Raw genomic sequence first — 13,528 nt, forward strand, 5'->3', positions numbered from 1 at the left:
AGGGAAGCAAGACCAGTGGGTATGAATGTGATTCTAGAACTCAGGAAAGATGCAGGGGCCTAGCCTGTGGGTCACGGTCATCTGTATAGAAGTTTGTTTGGAGTCACAGAGCTGGATGCAGTCACCATAGGGAAGTTTGCAAATGAATCAGAGAAGGTGGCAAAGAGTAGTATGGGCAACAGAGGGAGGGCTAGAGGAGACAGCCCGGCAGTGGGGGCCTCCGGAGGTCCAAGAGTGGACTGTGTCACAGAAACTGGAAGAGGAAAGCGGCACAGAGTCAGCCAGCTGGGACCATTGCGACAGGGAGCTCTGGGGAGGTTTTTTTGTTTTATTTATGGATTTGTTCCCAATTTTTAATTCCAAAGTCTGGGTCCTTTTTCCCCCCTTACATTGTGGAACCAATAACAAGAGTAAGTACCAACTGAGCAGGGAGGAGGAGGAGGAGGAGGAGGAGGATGGTGATTTTGGGTCCCTGGAATTGAACTCAGGGGCACTTAACCACTAAGCCACATCCCCAGCCCTTTTTTTGTACTTTATTTAGAGACAGGATTCCACTGAGTTGCTTAGTGCTTTGCTTAGTTGCTGAGGCTGGCTTTGACCTTGAGATTCTCCTGCCCCAGCCTCCAGAGCTGCTGGGAAGAAGCCTTATTCTTATTTGAGAATAGGAGAAGAGGGAGATAGATTATTTGCAGATCGGCTTCCTGTTCCTTGGAGTTTGAGAGGTTGTAGATGTGAGGCAACAAAGAAGTAAGGGGGAATATATACTAATAAAGGGGAGAATTATTCATTCCCTCTATTATATGAAGCTAGAGGTTCCCTGGGTCATTCTGGCAGCCATCTTAGATCCAGATGCCCACTGGGGACAAACTTCTGGCCTTCAGGCTTCCTGTCCTCAAAGACTAGCAAGTTCAGGAGGGGGAGGAATTCAGCTAGGCCAGCTGGGCACTCCAAGACCAGGGCCACACAACAGGGCCGAAGCCATTGTTCTCCTGGCAGCTCTCAAAACTCCTGAGTGGTGGTGGGACAGAATTCGGTTGGGAATGAAAAGTGAGTTTGAGGCAAGGAAAGGGACAGTGAGTGAAAACAAATATTTTGAGCATGAACGGGAAGAAGGAGGTCCCAGTGCAGCTTGAAAGTGCTCCAGGGTCCAGTGCTATCTTTCTCCAGCAGCGAGCTCCTATGACTTCCTCCTCCTCCTCCTCTCTCCTCTTCCTTTCTTTCATTCATGGTGTTCTCCTGTTTAATGGTCGGGAGGATCTAATGAGGCTGATGGGTATAAAGAATGAATCATGGGGCTGGGGATGGGGCTCAAGCGGTAGCGCGCTCGCCTGGCATGCGTGTGGCCCGGGTTCTATCCTCAGCACCACATACCAACAAAGATGTTGTGTCTGCTGAAAACTGAAAAAAAAAAAAATGAATCAGTGTAGAGGGAAAGATTGGAGATGCCAGGAAAAGGGGCCGGGAGTGGGTGAGGCTTTGAGGTGGCAGAGGGATGAAGCTGGAAGAGAATTTAGGGATAAACTTTGCAGGAGCGGGTTAAGCCATGGGTGGTGGCACATGCCTGTAATCCCAGCGGCTCTGGAGGCTAAGCAGGAGGGTCAGGAGTTCAAAGCCATCCTCAGGAATTTAGAGAGTCCTTAGGCAACTCAGTGAGACCCTGCATCTAGAGAAAATATAAAAAGGGCTGGAGATGTGGGATAAGCACCCCTGAGTTCAATCCCCGGTACCACCACCACCACCAACAACAACAACAACAACAAAACAACCAAGAGCAGGTTAAGAGGGTCTTCCATTCACCACTCCCCTCTAGTCCTCCTCCTAATGAGAGGCACCCATGGATGACCAGCAGAACTGCTCCCTGAATATCATTAGAGCCCCGCCCACCGTCACCATGGGGTGGTTTTCTGCCTTTGAGGAAGTCAGCAGCTCCTGGCAGAGGATGGGGCCTTCTCCAGGGAAAGAGGAGCCACAGAGGACAGCGGGCCTCCCTCCTGCGGAGTCCCCACTTCTCTACCTGGAGGATGGCCCTGTTGTCCTCACAGGTCAGAGTCCACCCAGGAAGAAATAGGCCCCGCCTCTGAAAGTGCTGACTAATAACCTGGCTCTGGGCTTGGAGGGCTCCTATTTCTGTTTCCATTCTGTCTTTATAGTTTGAACTTTTCTTTTGATATTCTGTAAATATTCATCATCTCAGACCCTTTTGAATTGTGTGGCTTTTAGTCAAAACTGAGCAAAATGTGCTATTTGAATTATAAAAACCTCATTAAAGAGAGGCAAAAGGAATCTTTTCCTTTTGTACAAGCCAATTAGGTGTCTTTATAATTAAAAAAAAAAAAAGTTGAGTGCTTTATAGTCTCCAATTCCACCAGCCTATTTTTAATTAATAGAGGTGACACATTTTAGGTACTGGGTACGTATTTTGCCTCTGGTGTTGTGCAATTAACATTAATGAAGGGTGTTCAAACCTGGTGAGAGAGGAAAGGGTTCCCCAGGTCCTCTGAGGGGTCCTGCCTGCTGGTGGAGAGCTGTGGTTTCCATTTCCCTGGGACAGTGCAGGGCAAGAATAATGGCCACCAGGGGAGAGGTGGCCACTGAAGAGCTGTGCTGTCAGAATTCTGAATGTCCAGGCACATCGTAAGGACAGGTGAGTGCTGTGGAAATCGGTGTTGAAGAATTTCATTCTCCCTTATGGACAACAGGAATGCCATTCAGAGAAAGGTCCTGGTAGCTGGTGAGGGACCTGCTCTCCAGGAGCTTGGGAGGGGTCCTCTGCGGTCCCCTTCACGGATTAGGGAGGTTAGCTGCTAGCCAGGAGGCAGGTGTGAACAACAGCAGAACTGAGCAGGGCCTTTGGCATGGTCCTCGCTGGTTCAGTTTGGTTTTCTAAGAGAAAAGGGGTCATCAGGTGGCCTTGAAGTCAGTTGGTTCCTTTTGCTTTGTTTTTTTCATTTATCTGCTTACTTAATGTGGTTATTTCTGATACTTGCTTCATTTCTGAGGTCATGAAAGTTGCTTCTACTGTCTTGTTTTTCAACCTGTAAAATGGCAACAGTAATTCATGTTACCTCCTATCATTGTGAAGATTAAATGTATGTAACACAAAGCTGTTGACAAGTGTCCAACCCATGGCTAATATTTTAGAATGTAAAAGTAAAAAATAAATAGCTGTGGAGGATGGAACCAAATATTTGAGAAGCAGTCTAAAAGAAGCTCAAATGTAATATAGTTTACTATGTTTCCCAAGTTTTTCCATGGTGGTTCTGCCTTAGTACAAAATATGGCTCCCCACAGCTACAAACCAGGAAGCTCTGCTTTGATTTGAAACAGGGTCTTGATGAGTGTGTTGTTGGGAAGGCCCCAACCAGAGGCCCCAGAGCCTGTGCGCCCACCTCTTCAGGGAACACCCGGATTACAGGTGTGGGGGGTATGCTAACAATGGCGCTGGGCACTTATGTGAAAAATAGATTTTACCATCCAGACCCAGCTCACCCCATGTAAGCTTTAGGCAGGTGACAGCTTGGAAAATACATCAAGCCACAGAATGAAATCAACATTTTCTTTACCCTATCCAGATTCCCCATGAAAATGAGAGTAGAGTAGAACACGTTCATGAATTCTTTAAAAAAGTAACAGCAATTTATAAAATCACTGTTATCAAATTCCTGGTTTAAAAATTATGCTTTCTGCCAAGTATTTAAGGAATAGAAAAATAGAAGAGAAGGGAATACCTCCCAGCTGACTGTGGAACCAACTTTTACCTGATGTCAAACTAAACCAAAGACATCACAAGGAAAGGAAAACTGGACCCATATCACTTTTGAATAGAGACAAAAAATTCTTCAACAATATACTAGAGAAAGTCAATACAGTGGTATATAAAATGGAGTATGTACCGTGACTCGGGGTTCTATCCAGGGTCACATTATATTTGAAGAGACCTTTTTCCAAATAAGGTCATGTTCAGGGTGTGGGGTGGACATACCTTGTGGAATCGGCCTTTCTTCCCACTGCAGAACCCCCTGCTCCATGCCCATGGTGTGAGAGGCAGTTCTGAGAATGGGCTGCCCCTTGGGCATAAAAGATGGGGAGCAGTGTTGACAGAGAATTCAAAACACCACAGCTCACTAAAAGCCATTTACATTTTATTGTCATCACATGCAATTATAAACATTATTAATGATAAAATACTGCTTCCTCCATCCTGCCACTATGTCCTCCCCTGTTGGAAGCAGGGTCACCAGATGAAATAATTTGAATCCTTTTAATTCTCATGATATGCATTTTCTACTTAAAATCCAGGAGGCATGAATATATTTTCCCACCAATTTTTACAAATATAATAAAAGCATAATAACATAAATAAATAAATCTGCTGATTTTTTTGGTAGAAAATATTGGTTGTAGTAGAGTAGAACACGTTAAGCTTTGTATTGGTCATTTGTAATCTACTTTAAAAAATTTTTAAAATATCTCAGTATATCTGTTAGACTCTTACACTGTATTTTCTTGTTGATTTCTAAGGACTCTTTATTTAAAATGTGGATTCTTAGTATTATGTCATTTGTCATTTTGTTTTTTATTTTTTTGATAATGTATTAACATTTAAAACTTATGACTCTTGGATGGCTGCATTTCATGAAAATAGAAACACAACCAAATTGTTTAAATAGTAATAAACCTATGAAATGTTTCTATGAAAGAACACCTTTTTTTTTCAAATGAAAATATAGGAAAGATTTTTTTCCTATATCTAAAAGGGATTTTACCCACAGCCATTGCCCTGGAATCAGAGATATGTGAGGAAAACTAAGTGTCTCGACTTCCAGCTCCTTATTTTACAAGAATCAGATGCTCGGAGTGCCTGGAAGACTTGTCCCAGAGGAGTCAAAAACGCAGGTCCCCAGCTCTTAATCCAGTGCTCCTGTGAAAGCCAACTGTGTTTATTGGTGTTTCCCCTCTCATGTTAAATGTGTTGGCTAAATTCTTGAAATGCTCTTTTTATTTTGCTGAATACTTATTTGATTGCATTTATTCCTTCCTATAAATACACTGCATGTTAATTATGGAGAGAATAAAGTATAGGTAAACTCAGAGAGAAGGCATTTTCCGATTCTGTGGGCTCACCAGCCTCTGGTGCCTCCCCTCACCTGCACCTCCCCTCACCTGCACCTCCCTCATCACCATCCCCTCTTTCTGGGTGTGGGTGTGTATGTGGTTCTACAACATCACAGACTTGACTTTATGATGGATTATAAAACAAAATAGATTTGTTTGTTATAATTCAAATGACTATATAATTCAAGCATATGGCTATATTCTATTTTATTTAATGATTTCTCCATTGTATATTTAGTTTTTTTTTTCCAATTTGTTGCTTTTATGTTGCAATTACAAACACCCTGGCTATGTTCACTATATTTTATTGTATAATTCTCAATTCTTGTTTGGATGTTTGGATGATTTCTCTTGAATACAATTTGTTCATGAGGATTTAGGATTTTGATTTGCATAAAACTATTACTTTATTGTCAAAAATTGTATTGTGGAACAAGTTACTATGTGAATATACATTGGGCTGGTTTTTAACATGTAGGTATAAACGGATCTCTAAAAGGAATATATCCACACAGGTGTGTCTGTTTCCTCGGACAAGGCTTCTTCCTCTTGATGTGTTTCTTTAGCTCCTTGTAAGTGCTGGGTCCTGTGCCAGCATTTTTTTTTATAGGATGTTTTCTCTGTTTGAAGGACTGTTTTGATTTAAGATGAGGAGCTGAGGAATGTGCAAACTGGATGAATTTGGAAGGGCAGAGTTAATTAGGTGGTGGAACCTGGATTCCAACTAGGATGACCAGCTTGTCCTAACTTGCCAGGCACTGTCTGGATTTAACACTGAAAGTCCTGCATCCCAGGGGCCTGTCCTCCCCAGTGTCCCAGGACGGTTGCCCACTCGGAGCCATGCGACCCTGTAGGGCATCTTGTCTCTCGCTGATGGGATCTTGAAGGCAGTGATGAATCGGCTGTCCCTGGGGAATGTGGGTGGCCTTTGGTTGACATCTACAGATTGTCGAATGCTCTATTTTCCAGGTCCCTTCACGTGCTCGTGTGCAACGCTGCGGCCTTCGCTCTGCCCTGGAGCCTCACGAAGGATGGCCTGGAGACCACCTTCCAGGTGAACCACCTGGGGCATTTCTACCTGGTGCAGCTCCTGCAAGACGTTCTCTGCCGCTCGGCCCCTGCCCGCGTGGTCGTGGTCTCCTCTGAGTCCCATCGGTGGGTTTGAATTCCATGTTTTTCGCTTGCCCCCCTACCCCACACTCTCCTAGAATTCCCCCACAACCCTGTTTCTGAGGATCATTTTTCGCGTGTTCCCAGGAGTGGGAGAGCGCGCAGCCTGGCTGCCCTTCTTTCTCTAGGGCCCTGCATGTGGGATGGCAGGGACCGTTTGGGGGGCTGTCTATAGCAATGCAGGGTGTTTTTACAACTATACTTCAAGCGCCGCGCTGATCTTGCTTAGAGATGGAATAATAATTGATTAAATCTGAATGGCGTGACCTTTATCGATTTGTAATTCAACAACTTCAACGTCTTACAAAGAAGAATGTGCAGTTATTCTAGCAGGAGAAACAATGCAATTAAAGACTGCGAGATGAAATCCAATTGTTTTATAATGAGAAATTAGGGAATTCAATGCAGACATTAGCTGTGTAATTGTGGAAAGGGAAGTACTGTAGTTAGAACATATTAGAAATCTGGCCATGCTTCTTTTGGTTAAAATTTCAATTAAAACATCAGATGGTCCTTCTTTTCTATTACCATTAGGAGAATATTCAATTGACTAAAAAGACATTTGAAAATTTCATCGTATTTTCAGCATATTCGATTCTGGAGTTGGATAAACAACTATTTGTCTAAAGAGAAAAGTGCTCGGAAAAGACAAAGGACTGGCGGGTTGGGTGAGGCTAGATTTAGTACTTGTTTGGGAGATTTCTCTTTCTGGTTTCCTGGGTGTGGGGGTGGAAGGAAGCGTCTGCTCTTAGCAGAGTAGCTGGAAAAAAAAATTGTGCGAGGGCCTATTTTCCCCCTTCTCCTCCGTCTTAAGTCCTGCCTGAAATGTTTTAGTGACCCAGAATGAAGCTTATTTTTTTAATCATACTTCCATAAAACGTAACCCCTGGGACTTGGGAGAGAGAGACCAGCCAAGGGTTAGCTTGAACCCTTTATCACTCCCAAGCACAGGGGCTTATGGTATAAGTGACATGCTGCAGATAGATTTGCCTTCACCATTTTGAATTTATGATGGCTGAAATGAAAGGAGGGTGCCCGGTGGTAATCCTCCCCCATGTGAGAAGACACGGAGCATCTAGTAATTAGGCAGGAATGAAATCTGGACAGCCTTATCTTTGCAAATCACAGCAGGTCTGAGGAAGGGAACAGAGTGGCCTGTTGGGCAGCAGAGAGGGCTCCAGCAGATGTGCCAGCCCCCAAGCTGGGCAGACACGGCAGGCACCTCGGGACATGTTTAAGTGAGCTGGTACTTAGTAGGAGACAGTGTCCGGTGGGTGCTGCCTTTGTTCTCTCCTTGACTGCAGCATGCCTTGGAGATCAGGTCTTAATTCCATTTAAGAGAGTCATTGGGAAGGAAAAGCCTTGGCCTTCTGAATTAGATCCAGTTTAGTTTACTGGTAGCCTGTGGTTGGGCGACTCCACTCTGGCGACTGCCTCTGGCTTCTGTTTCCCTGTTGCCCTTCCCAGGTTTTGTGGTCTTACACCATCACAGCCCCTCAAGCCACCGGCTCACGGCTCGTGAGGTGTCTCTTGGCTTGGAGAGCCAGCGCCAGGCGGGAACTCGGCAGTACGTGGGGCCCTCGCTCCCTGCTCAAGAACCCAGAGCCCTAAACCACGCAGTAAAATGCAAGTGTTGATATCTAATTACCTCCATAAACCTTGGCGCAATCTCTTCACTGGAGTCAAGACCCCCTGTTAGGGGAAAAATAAAGTCCTGTGTTTGCAGAAAATGTTATACTAGACTGCCCCAAGGCAAAATATTTATGAGCCTCCCTGTGTCTTCACTGTGCTTTACTTACTTATCTGGAGTCTGAGGAAGTGAATTGAGTTTCTGCCTATCTGAAATGTATCATATGGAAATGAGAGCTTGGTTTCCTTCTGGGAAAATTTTTCAGATAACAATTAAAATAGAGGGAAAGTAGCAGAGGGCCGGCTGGACACTTCTAAATGGCTCGAACTGTGTTGAGTGTCCAACTGATACACACAATTATAGAACCCCACACACAACCACATGTACACGCAACCATCTGCACATTCACACAATAACACAACCACACACACAACCACAGGTACATGCAATCATACACATTCACACAGTAACACATATATCCACACAACCAGACACAGGTACACACAATCATACACATATTCCATAACAACCAAGCTATACACAATCATATAACACACACAACCACAGGTACATACAATCATACACATTCACACAGTAACACATATATTCACACACACAATCACACAAATCCAGCCACAATCATACACACATTGCATAACATCCAACCATACACAATCACATAACACAACCACAAATACATGCAATCATAGACATTTACACAATAACACATATGACCACATACAATTACATAATAACACACAAAGGTACTTGCATTCATACACACATTCACAATAACAACCACAGGTACATGCACTCACATACACATTCTACACAATTACAAATACAACCACACATAATCACATAATAAAACACATACACAACCATACATGCACACACAAAAACATGTACGCATAATCACGTCAATACACAAAATTGCTAATGCAAATTTAGTTCAGCTCTTTAAGCATGCTAACTCTTGTCTACGTGGAGTCAATCCTTATTACTTAAACTGGGGAATTTAAAAAATCTTCAGTTTAACAACAACAAAAAGAATGAGACAATGCATAAATACAAGATGGGGTGCCCTTAAAAATCAAAAGTTAATGTCTAGAGGCAAACTGTATAGTATGTTAGTGTGTCCGCAAGAGAGAATTCTATTAAGACCTTTTTGTTTGGCTTTGTCAGTTTTTCAACTTGCAAATAGAGCTGGCAGCCTTTGAAGAGCTGTTTTATTGCCTCTGGAGCTGAGGGGTAGACGTGGCCATATTTTAGGAAGCCTGCCTCGGCTCAGGGGGATCAGGTCCACCCTATGTGCTTCCTGGAAGATGGTCCATGCAAGCCTTGGGAAGTTCCAGATGGGCTTTCTGCCCAAGAGATGGCCGGAGGACATCAGGGTTCTCATGCTGCAGGTGCTGTTTCTAGTGGGAGACTCGGGACCCAGCAGCCGGCACTTCTCCACCTTGATAAGTGCCCTCCACCTGGTTCCATGCAGTGTTTCGGCCTTGTTCTTAGATTGGGTTCTAGGAAGGAACCCTGCCCTCTCAGAAGTATAATCTGTGTTCCTTACTCATGAGCTACTTAGGTGTCAGCCTTGAAGCCAAAGCAAGGAACTCCTTCCTGACATCAGAAAGGGCAGCACAGAGATATTAACAGAGAGCTCAGAGGGTTTGCACCTCGTGGTACATTTTGCCTTTTGAGCAAGGCTCAAACCAAGACTTTTTGCAACCAGGGAAATTTGCCCCTTGGTTTGGAATTTCAAACCCATGATCAAACTTCAGTTCTCTAACCCCGTGTTCAGCCCTGCAGTGGCCCAGACACTGCCCCAGTAGCACACAGGAGGTACAGTCCAGCGTCAGAACCAGGTGAACAGTGGCTTGCAGTCAGGGGTGGTGACAGAGGGGGCCCAGCACACAGGCAAAATTTGAAGGCGTCACAGCTGGCTTCGTCATTGACCTTAAGGGGCAGCAGTGTCAGCCAACACTGGGATTGATATCCTAGATGGGATCCTGGAAAGTGGATGCTTAATTTCCATGGATTTCAGCCTGTTCCTGGGGCTTCTTTCAGCCTGTTCCTGGGGCTTCTTTCAATCCACACCCCTCCTGCAAACAGGACACCAAGAAATCACATCGACTTCCGCAGGAGTGTTGGAGAAAGCTTCTTGGAGGAAGAGGCTCCTGAGCTTGGTTCAGCTAAATGCAGACACTAGAAAAGGGGCTTCCAGGAATAATTAGCAAAAGAAGCCTGGGAGGTGGGAACAAAGGGTGTTGTGTTTCACCCAAACATTTTAGATCTGCTCTACCTCTCTAATGTCCTTTTCTGCCTTGAGGAAGTCGGGTCTCCTAGTCATGTCCCTTAACTTGGATCTTTGCAGTTCTTGGATCATAGCCCCTTTTCTGACAGCTCTTCTGTAACACCTTATGACTGCATTGAAGTAAAGTTCAGAAATAAAGTATCTCCTCTGCAACAACATGACAATCAGATGTGTGTGTTGGTGCATGTGTCACCTCCAGTGGAACAGTCACAGGCAGACTGTCGATTGGTGTGTGGCTTTGCAAGAGACAGCACTCAACGCTGACTCAAGCTGCATGCTCCAAAAAACCCTCAGAATCTGAAATCACATCCATTCCTCCTCATTTATGTGGTTCTCGCATGGCGATCCTGGAAACTCAGTGGATGGTAAAACTGAAAATGTAAAGCACAGTTGGGCTCTGGCTCATCTGCTTGGAAGTCCAGGGGGACAGTCTTTATTGAGCAAGACTCCACCTGCATCGTGGGACATCCACCATCCCTGGTCCCTGCCAGCGATTGTTATTTCCACCAGAAAAAGAGCCCCATAAATTTTCAAATTTCCCGCTAAGTTCCCCTGCCTTAGACAATTAAGCTCAGAAGCCTGGGCTCTTCCTGTAGTTTGGGGACTCAGAAATAGGCAGCCAACAATTAGTTTCAAGGTCTCCTTGCCGGATCCTTGATGGCATCCCTGGTCCTTGGATTTGTTGATGACTTTAGAGCAGCAATACCGTTTAGCACCAGAAATTGGATGTCATTGGTGGAGCCCCAGAGAAAGCCCCAGAGAAAGCCTTTCCCTTAGAATGCAAGTTTCACCTGCCTGTGTGGCTCTTTTGTGTTTTTGTACCCAACCTGAACCACAGAATGATTCTGTATTTTTCACTCTGCTGTTTCCTGCGGTATCCTCGTGCTTTCTTATTACCCAGGGCCCAGAGTTAATTTAATGAAGCAAAACATGAGTTGTCCTTAAACAAAGATGAGAACATCTAGAAATTCCTTTTGTTATGATCCAATTTTTTTAAAGCAGTTACTACTTTGTTATTTTTTTTTCTTAAAGAAAGGAAGAAAGGAACGGAACCCAGCAGCTGGTGTTTAACGACTCCGTCAGACCCAATTATAAAACATCAACTAGTTACTTTGATTTGTGCACATCCATGCCATGGGTATACTTAAAAACATCACGCTCTGCCAGAACTCGTTTTGGCTTTGTTTACATTTATCTTTTAAACGTAGAAGACTATCGATGGCACCTTACCAAGGTTACAGCCCCTTTATAATCATTAATTTTTAATCTGGAAGAGAGTCTTGGAGGCAGCACGCCTTGTCTGTATTTTCTCGGATGCTCAATAAAAATACATATAGGACTCCAGCTTTGGCTGAAATAATCCAGGACAGCCCAACAAAGGTTAGGCGAGTGGTGCCTTTCTTTCCAAAAGCAACAGCCCTTGATTTAAGATGCTTCCTCATTTAATTTAATTTAATTATCCTTGAACTTCCTGTGGAAGGTTTTGAAAAATACCTGGGAAGGGTTGTGGGGAGCTGGGCGGGTTGACCACTGTTACAAGCACAGGCTGATCTAGGTGTCTTTGGAAGAGGGTGACTTGCTTTGTGATGTACCAGATCTCTGTTTTGAAGGGACATGATTTGATGTACGCAGGTCTGAGTTTGCAGTAGTCCATGCAGCATCTCCTTAGATTTCTAAATAAAAAGTTACAACTAGACAAAAAGCTACAGCTTGGTTGCTTTGTGTCCTATCTCCTCTCTTTTCAGATTTACGGACATCAACGATTCCTCCGGGAAGCTTGACTTCAGCCGCCTGTCCCCATCGCAGGGCGAGTACTGGGCCATGCTGGCCTACAACAGATCCAAATTGTGCAACATCCTCTTCTCCAACGAGCTGCACCGACGCCTCTCCCCGCGCGGGGTCACATCCAACGCAGTGCACCCTGGAAACATGATGTACTCCTCCATCCACCGCCACTGGTGGGTATACACACTGCTGTTCACCTTGGCGAGGCCGTTCACCAAGTCCATGGTAAGTCCACGGTTTCTGGCGCCACCAGCACCTCCAGCGTGCCTTCCCTGGAGATATCCAGCTGTGCGTATCCTCCCCTCCTCGCCATTTGTCCCCAGGAGAAAGTCTGGTCTTTACCTAGGTCATGTCATGCCTGAGCTGTCAGCAAGGGACCAGTACAGGTGGCCTCTCTGTGGCAGAATGGAGAGAAGTGGTTTCTCAAGGTTGTGCTGAAGGTCTTGATGGTTTATTTTGTTTGGATGTGATTTCCATCTTGACTTAAAAAACTTCGAACACCTATTGTGTTGGGCATCACACTTGAGAACTGTGTTTCATGTTAGAAGGTGAAAAATGAGGATTTGTGATGTGCAGTGGTTCAGGCCTATATTCCCAGCTACTAGAGAGGCAGTGGAGGAGGATCCCAGGTTCAAGGCCAGGCTGGGCAACTTAGTGAGACCCTGTCTCAAAATGGGAAAATACAAAAGGGCTGGGGATGTAGCTCAGTGTGTGGTGCTTTGTCTAGCATACCTGAGACCTGGGCTCAACCCCCTGTGTGTGTGTGTGTGTGTGTCTGTCTGTCTCACACACACACACACACACACACACACACAGAGGTTTGTGACTATTGGATTGGTAGCAGTGTTATCCCTTTGTGTTCACTGAGAAGCTGTATCAGATATTCTAAATTCTTTCAATGGAGAAGTCGATGTACCCTCTCCTGGAGAGGCTTCATGGCTGGAGTGTACTCTAGTCTTTACATCCCCACACGTGAATCTTCTTGTATAAATCACATCACCTTGATAAGATGTGAAAGTGTTCACAAGAGGAAATGTGAAGTTTTTACATTTTTGACGGTTGTTTATCAACCGTGTCTAGAAACTTCTTCCATGAACGCATTCTAAAGGGAAATAATTCGAACGAAGGAAATATACTGTACACAATGTATTTGGGAGACTACTTTTCTAATCTCCAGACATTTAAAAATATTTCCTATTAATAAACGCTAGTGTTTCCATTACACAAAGATAACATCTACACCACAGAAATTCCCTGTTCTCCAAACATGTTTGGCCTTCGGAAGTATGTCACACCATCATCTTCCAGTTTATCTCAGCCTCTGAGTGTGGTCTGCCTCCTCCTGAGGCCGCTCACACCTGCCGTCCTTACCCTTCATGTTTGTGGATGACTTTAAGAACTACCACATGAATCTCGGGAATTATTTAGGAGACAGGAAGTAAGAGACAGGAAGTAATAGTACCCATGCATGCCAGGCAAGGGCTCCACCAGTGAGGCACACCCAGTCCCCAAATGGG

General features: G+C 44.6%; 1 protein-coding gene across 2 annotated transcripts in view; it reads left to right on the forward strand.

Annotated features, from left to right (window-relative positions):
• Wwox (WW domain containing oxidoreductase) overlaps positions 1–13,528 on the forward strand; it is an 862,968-nt gene that overhangs the window by 246,834 nt on the left and 602,606 nt on the right. For both annotated transcript variants that reach the window (XM_026392988.2, XM_077792924.1), the window contains exons 7-8: positions 6,085–6,270; positions 11,972–12,236. In XM_026392988.2, coding sequence (XP_026248773.1) covers positions 6,085–6,270; positions 11,972–12,236 — 451 coding nt within the window. The remainder of the gene's footprint in view (positions 1–6,084; positions 6,271–11,971; positions 12,237–13,528) is intronic.

This window comes from Urocitellus parryii, chromosome 15 (assembly GCF_045843805.1).
Source record: "Urocitellus parryii isolate mUroPar1 chromosome 15, mUroPar1.hap1, whole genome shotgun sequence".
NCBI lineage: Eukaryota > Metazoa > Chordata > Mammalia > Rodentia > Sciuridae > Urocitellus > Urocitellus parryii.